The 16,494-nt window shown below is 45.3% G+C and overlaps 1 protein-coding gene across 2 annotated transcripts in view; it reads right to left on the bottom strand.

Moving 5' to 3' along the window:
- LOC123768768 (centrosomal protein of 290 kDa) overlaps positions 1–16,494 on the bottom strand; it is a 109,691-nt gene that overhangs the window by 82,416 nt on the left and 10,781 nt on the right. For both annotated transcript variants that reach the window (XM_045759555.2, XM_045759560.2), the window contains exons 5-7: positions 7,738–7,833; positions 4,472–4,607; positions 1,038–1,174 (exon numbers count right to left, since the gene is read on the bottom strand). In XM_045759555.2, the coding sequence (XP_045615511.2) occupies positions 1,038–1,174; positions 4,472–4,607; positions 7,738–7,833 (369 nt within the window). The remainder of the gene's footprint in view (positions 1–1,037; positions 1,175–4,471; positions 4,608–7,737; positions 7,834–16,494) is intronic.

The raw sequence follows: 16,494 nt of genomic DNA, 5'->3' as shown, positions 1-16,494 counted from the left end.
CTAGAAGAACGGACACCAAACACACCCAAAACAACCAGGATATGATTGGAGACCACAGCATGCTACAAACAAGCATGCAAAACCCCAGTGCACTCCAGCACAACCAACAGGATGCCTCCAGCCAAGGACCCAAACAGAGGAGGCAAAGATCCTTGAATAGCTCAAGGCGAGGCTCTTTCCCAGGCCTCTCGGAGAGCAAACTCCTGAATAGCAGAGAAGGTAACTGTCAGTGCCAGAGAAGTGTTAGCGAGCACCCAGGGAAGAAAACCATGAGCACATGCAGCTTGAAGTGCAATAAATGCGAAGTCAATACAACAAGCCAGAGACAACATGCACATGATGCAGAATACTAAAAGAATGTTACAAAATATGAAGCAAATGACCCACAGGAAAAAGTCCAACAATGGCCACCACTTATCTTAAAGCAGAGGGACCCGTCATGTCTGATGGACCCAGAGCACCACAGGTAGAATTTTTACCAGAATATCAGCGACAACTGACCAAGGAAAGTTAGCTGCAGGCAGGGGCTGAGATGCCAAGTGATGGGGGTCAGTACTAATGAGTTTTCATGCTAATTTGAGTAAATCTCATTCCAGGTGAATCATTTCCAGAGTTGTTTGGTGGTTTTGAGGCTTCGTCTTCTGTGAACCCTTCAGTTGTCTGTAAAGCTTTGGTAACTTTTTAATGCTTTCCCAGTGGGGTTGGCAAATTGTTATTCACTCTTTGCACCCCTGTGAGGGGGCCCCTGGGGTTCTGGCTCTGGTCTCTGGGGGGCCAAACAGAACTCCTGCATTTGATATGACCAATTAGAATGGATCAATCTTGGTTGGGGGCTGCCCCAGAAAGCAGATATGTAGTGCATGGCCGGGACAGACATTGAGCAAATTGAACATACGATACTGAGGCAAGTGACCACTGCATTTTGTCTTTAAATACATTATATAGTAACCAGAATGCTATTATTATTTCTACTTGCAACCAATGACAAATAATTATCTATCATAATTGCAATCTCAGTAAAAAGATAGACAACCTACCTTCAACTGATCAACTTTGGCATCCACAGCAGTACTAAGTTCATCAAAATTCTGCTGTATACGAGATTTATCAACAGTCATTTCTTCTATGCAACTCCTTAACCCTTCTATCTCTTCTCGTGCTGCTGCCAGACTCTCTGATTTACGTGAAAAATAATGATAAATCATTTGAATTATAAACTGAAAAATCTTATTATTAAACAAGCTACAACAAATAACATTTTAATATCAACAAGAATGTTCTACAAAACCAAAATCTGTGTGAAACAAACCCAAGATGATGCCATTGTCATTTCCCAAGTTCAGGGTATTGTACTTATAACATTAAACTTTATCTACTATTTTTCTGCCCACTTATGCAAAGTGAAGAGGTCTTTCCAAAGTTCCACAGAGTCCTCATTCCAGTTTATTATTCTCCCCACTTTTGTGTCATCTGCTAACTTGCCGATACCTGGTGTAACTATTCAACCCAACACCCGAGTCATTAACAGAGAGTACGAACAACAAAAGGTCTTCAATATACACCCTTGGGGAATATCACGTGTGACATTTCACAACTTCAACATCACCTCGTTGATGTAACTCTTTGTCTTTGCTTTCTAACCTGCTTGCTTGATACCTGCTTGATGGGGTTCTGGGAGTTCTTCTATTCCCCAAGCCCGGCCCGAGGCCAGGCTCGACTTGTGAGAGTTTGGTCCACCAGGCTGTTGCTTGGAGCGGCCCGCAGGGCCATATACCCACCACAGCCCGGCTGATCCGGAACTTCTCTTAGAAAACCGTCCAGTTTTCTCTTGAAGATGTCCACGGTTGTTCCGGCAATATTTCTTATAGTCGCTGGGAGGACATTGAAGAACCGCGGACCTCTGATGTTTATACAGTGCTCTCTGATTGTGCCTATGGCACCTCTGCTCTTCACTGGTTCAATCTTGCATGTTCTTACATATCGTTCACTCCAGTACGTTGTTATTTTACTGTGTAGATTTGGTACTTGGCCCTCCAGTATCTTCCAGGTGTATATTATTTGATATCTCTCTCGTCTCCTTTCTAGAGAGTACATTTGGAGAGCTTTGAGACGATCCCAATAATTTAGGTGTTTTAACTCGTCTATGCGTGCCGTATATGTTCTCTGTATTCCCTCTACTTCAGCAATCTCTCCTGCTCTGAAGGGGGAAGTGAGTACTGAGCAGTATTCGAAACGGGACAACACAAGTGACTTGAAGAGTACAACCATTGTAATGGGATCCCTGGATTTGAAAGTTATCGTAATCCATCCGATCATTTTTCTGGCTGATGCAATATTTGCTTGGTTATGCTCCCTAAACGTTAGATCATCGGACATCATTATTCCCAAATCCTTGACATGCTGTTTTTCTACTATGGGAAGATTCGATTGTGTTTTGTACCCTGTATTATGTTTCAAATCCTCATTTTTGCCATGCCTGAGTATCTGAAATTTATCACTGTTAAACATCATGTTATTTTCTGCTGGCCAATCGAAAACTTTGTTGACATCTGCTTGTAGTTTTCCAGCAGTTTGTAGTAACCTTCAACCAGGCTCTTATCCAAATGAGAACTTTCTTAGCAATCTCTCCTTACTCACTAAACTATCTCAAATGAAAAACAAGTTATTCTACGTGAATTTTATGTGATCATCATAATCAAACAGTCACTTGTTAAAAGAAATGTCAGTCACAAGTGACATTTTATGAAAACTCATGAAAATCTCAATTTCTTGACAAACTGAAACCACTCATAAACAATAATTTTCAACACTAAAGATACGATTGATTGTTGGGAAAGGTGATTTTTCTTTAAATACTGTAGCTAAAAAAAAATTTACAGCATCATCTTAATGCATATGATTTCCAAGAATATTTAGTACCAAAAGCATACCTATCATATGGATGATAGGTATAAAAGGAGACCCGGAGGCTCCCCTGGAACTATTGGATTGATATTAGCTACTATTAGTACTAGGCTTCAGTCTTATGGAGTTGTCATGCCTACCGGGTACCACTAGCTAGAACATTGTCCCTTCAGAGAGGCGAAGGGAGCAATGGCCTATGGTCAGGGAGCAATGGTCAGATGTACCCGATCCCCAGGCAGCATGTGTCCCCGACCCCCCCAGGCAGCAGGTGTCCCAGACCCCCAGAAAGCATGACGGAGGCAGGATGGATGATCATCTCCCTGAGGCACGGGCGACGAACAACCCTCAAATTCGCCCAAGACAGGAGTGAGCCCAGAAGTATCATGACATGACCGAGCCCACAGGGGTTTTCTAGGGCCCTTGGAGTGAATAAGCCCTATGGGAAGCCCAGGCATTGGGGCCAGCAAAGCAGTAAACCCTGTCTAAAGCAGGCATACTGACTGCAAGTAGCAGTCTTGAAACCTTGGGGGTAACAAGAGGAGGACCACCATCATAACTTAGGCTAAGCCTAATAAGGAGCTAGGCAAACCTCCACTGCCACAACGGGTAGAATACCAAAATGAAAACAAAAGACAAACCCTGAAATCAGACAAGCAAACAAGCAGCCAAAGAGAAACATCAGCCACTTCATTGATAGTAAAGCAGGGCATGCTAGTCACAATGCGCCCCACCAGCAAACACACACCCCTACCCAGGGTAAGGCAGAAAGTCCAAGACACCCGACTCACCCCAAGGGTGAGGACAATCACAAGCCAGAAAGCCCCTCTAACGGGGAGCATTTTCCGAACGTGCCAGGGACGATAACCCCGAGGCGCAAGAGCAGTACAGTACTTATGGAGTACCTAGGGAGGGGAACCCTAGGAGCATGCTCCTCCAGTACTCCAAACTCCTGGCATCACGCACCCCTCTGTTTCATAACACCATCACAAGGGCAAAATATCAAAGAAAATGGGAACACAGAGCCAGAGCGAAAGCAACCATTCTGCATAGCATCAGTCAAAGAACTGGAGGTTGGCGGCCGGACCTATCAAGGCCAGCTTCCCCTGTAGGGGTGGTGGAGCTAACGAGCGGGAGCGGAGGTTAGTTGGACGATGATTTGCTTGTTTTTTGCTTTTGAGAGGAGTTCTTTTGTGCTTGCGAGGACGTAGCTTGGAATTATTAACCAGACAATAGTCCATTTCGATTTGCCTACCTTTCTGGGTCCTTCCTTGGTCAATGGCAAGATGACTTACTTTAAATGTAAAGTATTCATATTTATTGCTCCCTTCGCCTCTCTGAGGAGGTCAGGTTCTGGCTCATGGTCCCTGGTGGACTTACAATGAACTCTGTGACTGATGGCACTCAAGTAGAAGGTACTTGATTAGTCAATAGCTTCAGGAAGCTGACGGGCCTTCCCCCAGAAAAATAATCATTTATGAAATATCTCTACGTGACCTTTCCAAGCCAAATAAGAAATGGGTTTTAAGAACACAATGATGTTACAAGATGAAATCAAGCAACACATTACCTTGAGCATGACTGTGGGACTCCTTCAGAGCCAAGTAATCTGCAGTGATGCTGTTTATTTCCTTTGTGGCTTCAGTTAAGCGATCTTCTAGCTCAAGTGCAGATGACTGAAGATAGGCCCGCTGATTTTCACAGGCCTACAAGAAGGAATTCAAACTTCAGCAAATTGTAAATGAAGTCATATGAATCTTCAATGTACTATGTAAGCAACCCAGTTATTTAGTAAAATTATTTTTGAAAGAAAAAGAGGAAACAAAAATCAAAGAGCAATTTATTCTTTTAGAACAGTACGAAGCAATTGTAGGTAAGCCAAGTCAGTGATCCACAGCACCAGTACTGTATTGCACGCCTGTCCTAGCCTAGCTGCATATAGTCATGGTCCAACATTCAAGTAATTGCGGACAACATTAAACTCGTATTGTTTACTAAATAAGACTGGTTGCGACTAACTGTTGATGCCTGATTGGATTTGACTGGTTGTGACTGCCTGACTTCTGGTGGATGTAAATGCCTGACTGGTTCTGACTGTCAATGCCTGACTTTCTATAAATGCCTCTGCCAGTGACTGCCTGTGAATGCCTGACTTGTCGAGACAGTAAATGCTGACTGCCTGTGAGTGCCAGGTTTGTTGTAACTGTAAATGCCTGTGACTGGTTGCAACAAACTGTGAATGCCTGACTGGCTGTGAATGGCTCTGACTGGCTGCTACACAACAGAAGCAGTGAAACTCATGAAGGGAAAATGTAACCGTTGGACAAGCAAGGGCAAAAATATGACAAACCCAACAGTGGCCTCCAATTTAACAAGCACTGGACTCGGTAAACTCAATACCATACTCTGGATTTAAAGGCCAATGACTTGGTTATCTTATCTTGAGGTTATCTTGATTTAAAAGCCAATGACTTGGTTATCTTATCTTGAGGTTATCTTGAGATGATTGTGGGGCTTAACATCTGTGCGGCCCGGTCCTCGACCAGACTTTCTTTTTTTTTACACATCCTTAGGAAGCAACCCATAGCAGTTGTCTAACTCCAAGGCACCTATTTACTGCTAGGTGAACAGGAGCATCAGGGTGAAAGAAACTCTGCCTATTTGTTTCTGCCTCCGCCGGGCGGGGATCAAACCCGGAAGCTTTGAACTATGAATCCCAAGCGCTGTCCACTCAGCCATCAGGCCCTTTGGTTAATAAGGCTCATTATTAATCTCAAATTTGGTTCTTACAACTGGTGGAACAGTAAGACAGAGGGCCTTAAATCGAGTGGATGCTACTTTTAAAGTTTTTGTTTTTTCCGTACCAAAATAACTGGGGCCTTACCTGGCGAGTTATTGTCTGGTATTTTGCTAGTATCTAAGATTCTTGTCAATCAAGATGGCTCTGCCATAAACTCCTGGTGTGGCACCAGACTTTAGTCATGGTGTAATTACCTAAGTGTACTTACAGGATGAGACCTAGGCTCGTGGTGTCCCAGTCTTTCCAGTACGCTTTGTCGTATAGCGCTTTGAAACTACTGACGGTTTTGGCCTCTACGTTCTCACTTAGCTTGTTCCAACCGTCTACCACTTTGTTCGCAACAGAAAACTTTTTCATGTTTTTCAGCACCTTTGTTTTCTTGGCTTGAATTTTGTGTCCACTTGTTCGTGAAGTTGCTGGTTTCAGGAATACCTCTTTGTCAATTTGGTCGATTCTCATTAGTATTTTGTAAGTGGTGATCATATCGCCTCTTATTTCATCTTTCTTCTAGTTTTGGCATGTTTAACGCCTCTAGTCTCTCTCCTTGTAACTCTTGTTTTTCAGTTCTCGAAGCCATTTGATAGCATGCTTTTGCACCTTTTCCAGTTTCTTGATGTGCTTCTTGAGATTTGGGCACCATACAACTGCTGCATATTCCAATTTTAGCCTCATAAAAGTCATGAACAGTTTCTTTAGTATTTCATCATCCATACGGTTAAAAGCAAGTCTGAAGTTGGAAAGCGACGCATATGCTCTTCTTACAATGTTCTTTATATATTCCTCTGGCGACAGCTTAGTATTCAAAACCACCCCTAGAGCTCCTTCTATATTAAGAGTTCTTTAATTCATTTCTACATAATTTGTAAGTTGTGTGTGGTCTTTTTTCTCCGATACCACAATCCAAAGCTTGGCATTTATTCACATTGAATTCCATTTGCCACTTGATGCTCCAAGCACTTGTTTTATGTAGATTATTTAGAAGGGCATTACAATCGTATGCATCTCCTATCTTCCCCAGTAGATACTGGGGAAGATACTGAGCATCATCCGCAAACATGTTCATATAATTATATATTCCTTCTGGTAGATCATTTATGTAGACAATGAACATTACTGGTGCAAGAACTGAACCCTGTGGTACTCCGCTAATAACACTTCTCCAGTCAGATACATTGTCTATGATTACCACCCTCATCTGTGTCAGTTAGAAAATTTTTCATCGATGTCAGAAGTCTCTCTGTCACTCTCCTCTAGCATGTTCCAGTTTCCAGAACAGCCTCTTGTGTGGAACTCCATCAAAAGCCTTTTTTAGGTTCAGATAGACACAATCAACCCAACCACCTCTTTCCTGCATTATCTCTGTGGCTCTATATAAAAACTAAGTAGACTTGTCAGCCATGAGAAGTCATTCATTGCAGCATTCTGAATTCACTGGTGCTCTTATAAACTTTACCTATAATCTTTGTCTCACTTAAACCAAGTACAGTACTGTACACAGTAAAACATACTTTTCTTAAAAACTTTCCCCAACTTCCATTCTGCTTTTTTCCATTTATTCCTCTCACATATCTCACAGCCATTACCATTGTTTTCCAAGGTTAGGACATGCATAAGCCAAATATTGGTGACTATTTTTACCATTTGTGGAGAGTATCTCGGGAAGACAGATCAGCCCAATCATCCCCACCCCTTTATAAGGAGAGAATACAGCACTATTTTCACTAGATGAAAAATTATGTGAAACATTATGCTTTAGCTATAAGAACTGAATACAATCTGTCATACATAGATAAAGCATTAATTTCAACATCCAATTATAAATATATTATAAAGTCTGTTAAAACTTTTACATAGTTAACAATTTTCTGTAATATAGTATTCAGTGGATTACTGTGCTATGAAAAATACATGAAAAGACATGAGTAAATTCACTAAGTCCCTTCAAATAAACATATTGCAGAAGAATACATTGAGACTCGTCACAATAAAATACATTATACAGTACTGTATATCTGAAAATATAAAATGTTACACACTTGCAAATTATCCATGAAGTGTAGTATCTCCCAACTTTTCTGATGAAGCTCTTCCTCCATTTCTTTTTTTTTCAGACGCCATCCACTTGACCAATCCTGATGAAATTGAAATAAGTTTATTGAGGTAAAATACACATAAATGGACGAGGTAGCTCAAGCTATCCTCACCCCATTCAGTACAACGTGCTCATACATATATACACACACATCACAAACATACATCACAAACAATAAACATATTACAGAACATTCTGAGAAGAATCCCGATGGTTGAGAAAAGGATTAACAGTGCATTTATCCAAGACAGCTGCTCATTATATATATATCTCTTCCTTAATGTTACAAAATTCAAAATGTGCTTGCAGCATTCAATGTTCTTATGAAATAAAGATCTTGCCTCATTTCATTCTACCAAAAGAAAATATGTATTAAAAATATATCTTAACCACTGAACTGCGCAACGCACCTGCAGGCGCTCGACAGGGGGTGTGCAACGCGCCTCCGGGATCTTATATTTTTAGTGTATGAATCAAAACTCCCGTGGCTACATAGGGTTCACATCAGCTTCCTCAGGGCTCTTGTAAACAAATGCCATTTAAAAAAAAAATCATGTGCAACATTCCTGGGTGTGAGAGCCTCAGTACCGAGTGAGCAACCAAGGTTGGCGCATGCAGCATGAGCTCACAGCACTGCTGTTCAGCTTATGACCACAGCATTGCCTAATGTCAAAATATATATATAACTGGTATTATTTAGCCATGATAGTATCACAGAAGAGCCCAAGTGTGATAATAACCTTGTACAATGTTCAAATATCAGTGAATCAATGCTGTTCACAATGTTCACAGCGCTAGTCACAGCACCACAGCATTATTTTGTCCATCTAGGAATCTTCAAACGACTTCATGTGTTACTCTACAAGATAAACTTGTGGTCAATTATTCATTTATGATTTAGTGACCAGGATTGTGAAAATAGCAGGATTGTGGTGATAATTAGCGTTGTATTGTGAGAGGAGGAAGTTTGGTGAGGGAAGGAATCCAGATAGCGTCACTGTGTGGCAGCCACTCTTGCTTTGCTCACCATACTAGCTTAGTGGTTCGCTATGGTGAACACATATGTACATGGGTATATACAATGTGTGTGTATATAGTGTAATAACAGCAACAGGAGTATATTGGGAGGAGCCATTTGGTGAGGAGGCGGCGTCGTACTCATAGCATCGTCAGCGAGTTGCTGTGTGATTTCTCATGCAGTTTATGGTGGCCACTATGCTGTTTGGTCACAATACCAGCTTAGTTGTATAGTTATGGTGAATAAAACATGCAGATACATATACATAACGTGTGTAAATAGTGTAATAAAAACAATAACAGTATGGTGGGAGGAGCAAAGTTGGCAAATAAGGTGTAAGGAGTAAGATAAGTGATGGAGGAGTGAGGGAGAGCTGGCTGGGTGTGGCAGCTCACACTCATGGAGTTCTGAGTGTGTTGGTGGTGAATGTATACAGTGTGTAATAGTGTATAGTATGTAAATATGTAGTAAACATACATAAATGAACATGAAACATTGGATATATGAGCAATATATGTGGATACATTTGAGAGACATAACACAGTGTCTTGGGACAGTTCAGATGTTCAACTGCCATAATATTGTGTACGTGTTCATTATACCTAGGATTGGCAAGAAAAAAAAATGTATTTGGAAATGTACGCAAAAAATGAACAAAAATATTTGTGGCAACTGGTGCATGTTGAAGCTGGCAGGCGGCTGGCTTCAGGAGTCTACGTCACGGGCGACCACCAAATTGTGATATCACACATTTTCCGGACCCCATTGCGGCCAAGTAATTACAATTTCGATTTTTTTTTTACACATCTGTGATCAGGAAAGGGTATTTAACATTTTCATAAACAAAAAGAATGTTTTCCCGATAATTTATTTCCTGCGCACAGGGGGTGGGGGTGCTGTATTTGGAAGGCGAGCAGCACAGTGGTTAAGAGTTAAACAAAATTCCCCTTTCTGAGCAGCCCCTCAGTAGCTCCTCCAGGCTAACACACCGGACTTTTAAGATGGCAAATATCCATCAGGTTCCAATTGACTCTAGCCCTATGGAGACACGTCCAGTATTTTTACAAATTATTTTATCCCAGCTCTTAATAGCCATCCTGAAGATCCAGGAAAATAAACCAAGAGCAGCTCAATACAGTACAACCTTATGAACCAAGCAAAGGCTGAAAAAAATAACTCACAAAATGTTGAGTATTAAAAGGAGTATAGGAGAGCCTTTCTCCACTGAGAAAAACAGAGAAGACCCAGAGAGAACAGGTCTCTGCATTGAATTCCCTGGCCAACATTTCACCTATGTAATTGCAGAATGGTGCAGTAAATAGCTGGGCAGAGTGCAAGGACATCTGAGGAGGAACAGGTGACCAAGCCCAAGATAGAGCCACTGGTATTATTTAAAAGAATGAGGTATCCTCAACCTGAGCTGTCCACCACACCATTGCTGAGATTCACCAAGGGCTGCCATAGGGCTGCCAAAAAATATAATCCCAACATCAACAACCCACACAGGCACATGATAAACCAGCACTACTACCTCGTCCAAGGGGTTGTCAAGGGGTTGACATAGTTCCAAGGGGTTGTCATAGCCAGGGGGTGGTAATGGGGGACGAGCTCCCATGACCTATAAAATGCTCCTATACGGCATGTGTCTCAAATAGCCTCTGACAACCAAGTCCAACTCCTGGCCTGCACGGGTGGCTTAGTCTAAGTCCGGCGGAACTGCTTTTACCGACAGGAGAAGGGGCGAGGGCGTGCCTCTGGCGCCTTAAAACCAGCTGCTCCGGGTAGATGGGACTCGATAGCCTGGGAAGGCAGCCCATCTAGGGGAAGGAAAACCCTGATTTTAAACCTCCGCTGCCTTGCGGCCATACCCTTGTTTTTGGGAAGGCTTCAGGAGTCAACCTCGAGGAAAAATCCGGAGTTGGAGCCCCTAAGGCAGTTCGTTGTTGACGTCGACCTCGTTCTGGCAGCTCCTGCGACGTTGCTGGAACCATGCGTATTGGCATTTGCCTCTCTATTGGATAATTTCAGCAACGTGGAGAGGGGGGACCTGCTGCATGGGTAACAGCTTCTCCTCCATATCTACCTACCCAGGCTTTGCGCCCTGGAGAGGACACTCCAGCTTCGCCTCACAGCGTCGAACCAACACGGGAAGCGACAGTCTACCGGTTTTAAGTCTTCTGCTCGATTGGCGAAGAGTGTGACGCCAGGGGTTGCTTCCGACGGTGGGAGGGGTCATCGCGCCCCACTGGGCAGCTACCGCCCGCCTCAAGCTGGGCAAACCCCAGCCAATAAGGTGTTGCCTCGCCACGGTCCGTTAACCTCACTGGGTGCGTGGGGTTTAGGGTGAAAACTGACAAGCGGCCCGACAACTTTGCACCAAGCAATACCAAACCAAAGAAGAAAATATCAACTGCCCTAAAGCTGGGCACATGGAACGTCAGGACACTGACACCAGGTTTCTCTGACGACCTGCAAGAAATCAATGACGCCCGAAAAACAGCACTCATCGATAGGGAGCTGAGCAAGCTGCAGATGGATATTGTTGCTCTCCAAGAGACCAGGCTCCCAGGATCAGGATCTGTGAGAGAGAGGACCTTCTCTTTCTTCTGGCAAGGAAAACCTCCAGATGAGACCAGAGAACATGGTGTGGGATTTGCCGTCAGGAATGCACTGTTGGGACACATTATGCCACCGATGGGGGAAACCGAACGAATTCTGTCTCTGCAACTGTACTCCCAAACAGGACCAGTCAATGTAATTAGTGCATATGCACCAACCCTGACTTCTCCAGCAGAGGCAAAGGAAAAATTCTACGATGACCTCAACAGAGTCATAGCGAGAATCCCTGTAAAGGAGCCACTGTTCATCCTCGGCGACTTCAACGCCAGAGTGGGTGCCGAGCACAACATTTGGCCCACTTGCCTGGGTCAATTCGGCATAGGAAGGATGAATGAGAACGGGCAACGTCTGCTAGAACTCTGCTGCCTTCATGGTCTTTGTGTCACCAACACGTTCTTCGGCACAAAGCCTCAACACCGAGTATCTTGGAGACACCCCAGATCCAAGCACTGGCACCAGCTTGACCTGATTCTTACCAGGCGTGCAAGTCTACCCAGCGTCAAGATTACGCGTAGCTACCAGAGTGCTGTCTGTGACACCGACCACTCCCTGGTATGTAGCAGGGTCAAGATGCAACCAAAGAAGATTCATCACTCGAAAAAGGCGGGCAGACCTCGCATCGACACCACCAAGACCCGCAACCAGGACAAGGTGGAAGATTTTGCACACGTGCTCGAGGAAGCTCTTCCTGGCCCAGCTGGGGTCACTACCTGTAAAAGATGGGAGCACTTCAGAGACGCTGTGTTCAACGCTGCCATTTCCACCTTTGGCAAGAAGACCAGCAGGTCGGCAGACTGGTTCGAGGCTCACTCGGAAGAGATGACACCTGTAATCGAAGAGAAGAGAAACGCCTTGGCAGCCTACATAGCCTGCCCAAGTCGGCGCAACTTACAGATCCTTCGGGCCGTCCGCTGCAAAGTGCAGCAGAGCGCCAGGCGATGTGCCAACAACTATTGGCTCCAGCTCTGCTCCCAGATACAGACTGCAGCGGATACAGGCAATGTAAGGGGAATGTATGACGGCATCAAGCAGGCCCTTGGCCCAATCCAGAGGAAGACCGCTCCTCTGAAATCTGCCACTGGCGAGGTGATTCAGGACCAGACACTGCAGCTGAAGCGCTGGGTCGAGCACTACTCTGAGCTATATGCCAGGGACAATGTGGTCACCGAAGATGCCCTGAGCGCCATTGAGTGTCTGCCTGTGTTAATGGAGCTCGACAGTGAACCGACCCTGGAAGAACTCAGCGATGCCCTAGACTCCCTTGCTTCTGGTAAAGCTCCTGGCAAAGATGGCATTCCTGCTGAGACCTTGAAGTGCTGCAGAGGTAGCCTGCTCATGGAGCTGCACGAAATTCTCTGCCTCTGCTGGGAAGAAGGAGAGGTGCCACAGGACATGAGGGATGCCAACATCGTCACACTGTATAAGAATAAAGGTGACAGGGGCGACTGCAACAACTACCGTGGAATCTCCCTCCTCAGTATTGTCGGAAAGCTGTTTGCTCGAGTCGCATTGAAGAGGCTCCAAGTACTTGCAGAGAGAGTTTATCCAGAATCACAATGTGGATTCAGAGCTGGCAGGTCCACCATCGACATGGTCTTTTCCCTCAGACAACTGCAGGAGAAATGCAGGGAACAGAAGCAGCCACTCTTTGTAGCCTTCATAGACCTGACGAAGGCCTTCGACCTCGTCAGCAGGGATGGCCTGTTCAAGATCCTCCCCAAGATCGGATGCCCACCCAGGCTCCTCAGCATCATCAGATCTTTCCATGAGAACATGAGGGGCACCGTGGTCTTTGATGGCCTAACATCAGGCGCCTTTGACATCCGAAGTGGAGTAAAGCAGGGCTGCGTACTGGCTCCAACCCTATTCGGGATTTTCTTCGCAGTTATGCTGCGGCACGCCTTCGGATCTGTCACGGAAGGCATTTACCTCCGGACCAGGTCGGATGGGAAGCTCTTTAACCTCGCCAGGCTGAGAGCCAAGACAAAGGTTCGGCTGAGGTGTCTGCGCGACTTCCTCTTTGCCGACGACGCAGCAGTCACTGCCCACTCAGCTGAAGACCTCCAACGGCTCATAACCCGCTTCAGCGAGGCCTCTCAGGCTTTCGGACTCACCATCAGTCTGAAGAAAACACAAGTCATGGGACAAGGAGTGGACTCCCCACCTGACATCGGCATCTCTGATTCCAAACTGGAAGTTGTTCACGACTTCGTGTACCTGGGCTCCACAATCTCTGACTCCCTCTCTCTTGATACGGAGCTAAACAAACGCATCGGTAAGGCATCTACTACCATGTCCAAACTGACAAAGAGAGTGTGGGCCAACAATAGGCTGACTGAGTATACTAAGATTCAGGTTTACAGATCCTGTGTCCTGAGCACTCTCCTTTATGGCAGCGAGTCTTGGACACTCCGCGCCCGTCAGGAAAGACGGCTGAATGCCTACCACATGCGCTGCCTTAGACACATCTTGGACATCACCTGGCAGGACAAGGTGACAAACAACAACGTCTTGGGGAGAGCAAGAATCACCAGCATGTACACAATGCTGAAACAGAGACGAATGCGCTGGCTCGGGCACGTTGTGCGAATGGGCGACGGCAGGATCCCCAAGGATCTCCTGTATGGAGAGCTGAGGCAGGGAAAGCGTCCAGTAGGCAAGCCCCAGCTACGGTACAAAGACGTATGCAAAAGGGACCTGAAAGCCATGGACGTCGATCTTGCTATATGGGAGACACTGGCTGCAGACCGTTCAGCCTGGAGGCAGTCTGTTCAACGAGGTCTCTCCAAGTTCGAGGAGTCACTTGCCAAGGAATCGGAGGCAAAGAGACAGAGAAGGAAAGCCGGTAACCAGGAAGACAGACCAGAATCGGACTTCGTTTGTGCTCGGTGTGGGATGGACTGCCACTCTCGGATTGGCCTCATCAGTCACACCAGACGCTGCACCAGGATTGACAACTAGGGCGCAACTCCATAGTCTCCCGAGACTGAAGGATGCCTACTACCTCGTCCAGAAGACGTTTTAGTTTTGCCACAATCCTGATGCAATACATGCACAGAGAGATTCAACCGACACACTGTAAAGTGGGTGGAAAGTATTACTTACAGATAGCAACACCCAATCCACATCTTCCAGAAAGAGGAGAGCAGAAAGGAAAGAATTCAGCAACTGTTGTAGCTCCTAAGTGTATTGTACTGAAGGAAGTTGCGAAAAATGGCCTACTAAAAAATCTACCAGTCCTGGGAGCAGCAGAAAGGGCAGAACCATAGAAACCAGAACAATGCCCAGAACCAAACCCTGCACATAGGGAAGACAAAACGGATAAAGTTCAGGCTCCTGTACAACCCCTTTTACTAATCGGCGAGATGCCCGGGGCTCCTCCAATAACAAATGATGATGAAGCTGGAGGAGGAGCGAAACTGCCGGAGGCAGGAAAAAGAGACACCGAGCATGCCAAATGAGACCCAGCCAAGTCCAAACTTGGGACAATGACAACTGGGACTTCTGCCAGTTTACAAGGAAGTCAAATCTGGTGAGCTGGGAGAGAACAAGATCCCTGACCAACTGATATGTTGACTGACTGAGGGCTCCACACCAACCAATCATCGAGATAGGGGATTGTGTATTGGCCTAACAAATGCAGCCAAGCCACAATAACTTGTGCTAGCCTGATAAACATGTGAGGAACAAGATTCAAGCTGAAGGGAAGAACCCTGAAGAAGTAAGAAAGATTTTCCATAACGAGGCGTAACCAGTTGCCGACACCTGGGTGAATAGGGACATGCCAATACTCGTCCTTGATGTTCAGGGGATGCAATCCAAGCCCCTACCTGCAATATCAGGCAAACCTTGGGGGCAAAGTGGTCATGAGGAACGTTGGGGAGGGGAAGAAAAAGTTCCGACCCAAAAGACTGAGGATGTACCATAGTTCTGTCGAGTCTCGCTTTAAGACTGGGAACACCGAGAACACCCACCAAAGGGATGAGATCAACTGCTGCTGGTTGTTGCGGCATCAGCGGTGATGGTGGCAGCAGAGGCGGAGGCAGCAGCAACTAATAGGAAGGAAAACACCTTAGATCTTATTTTTACATTATATGTCCCTGATTAGGGACATAATGATTACAAATACTATACATGTTACTCAGATCACAACCTTTTTTTTTTTTTTTTTTTTTTTTTTTTTTTTTGAGATATATACAAGAGTTGTTACATTCTTGTACAGCCACTAGTACGCGTAGCATTTCGGGCAGGTCCCTGGAATACGATCCCCGCCGCGAAGAATCGTTTTTACAACCAAGTACACATTTTACTGTTGAGTTAAACAGAGGCTACAGTTAAGGATTTGTGCCCAGTAAATCCTCCCCGGCCAGGATACGAACCTATGACAAAGCGCTCGCGAATTGAAATTCAGACATGAATGGGACCAAGTCTAGGTGTATATCACCAAAACTAACTCCAGGTACAGGTCCCTAATCATCACAGGGCCCAGCTCCAGGGATTCCAGCCAATCAATATGCAGCAAATGCTTCACACGGGCAAACTTAGCCTGTAAAGCAGTAGCTGCCTGGAAAGCCTCCAACTGGGAGGCAGAATTCATCAAGGTAGAGACCAAGTGAGAATATGCCTCACAGGATACAGGGTCACAAACATCACCGACCCAAGAGACAGCATGGCAGGGGCAGAAAGAATGATCATCATCAGGTAGCAAAGACAATAAACACCCCCCCTTAAATTCACAAAATGCAAGATCGGAGTAGTCCGGGGGCTCTTCAAAAGGACCACAAAAGACCAGAGGGGGATTCCTAGGACCCGAAGGAAAAGCAAGTGGATACCCTAGGCACTGGGACCCCTTGCCAAATGAACAAACACCAACCATAACCTTAGCATCTGACTCTGGGAGACACATGCAGCATGCCCTGTAAACAAGTGCATGAACCCAACACAACCAAAGAATGTCCCCTAACCAGGGGACAAAGAGTTCATAATATCCTTGAACAGCCCAAGGCAAGGGGCCACACCTCAACAGACTAGTCAAAGAGAGACGAACCCCGAACACACAAGGGA

The sequence above is a fragment of the Procambarus clarkii genome, chromosome 86 (assembly GCF_040958095.1).
Source record: "Procambarus clarkii isolate CNS0578487 chromosome 86, FALCON_Pclarkii_2.0, whole genome shotgun sequence".
Taxonomy (NCBI): Eukaryota; Metazoa; Arthropoda; class Malacostraca; order Decapoda; family Cambaridae; genus Procambarus; species Procambarus clarkii.
This window is presented reverse-complemented; position numbering and strand designations above follow the sequence as displayed.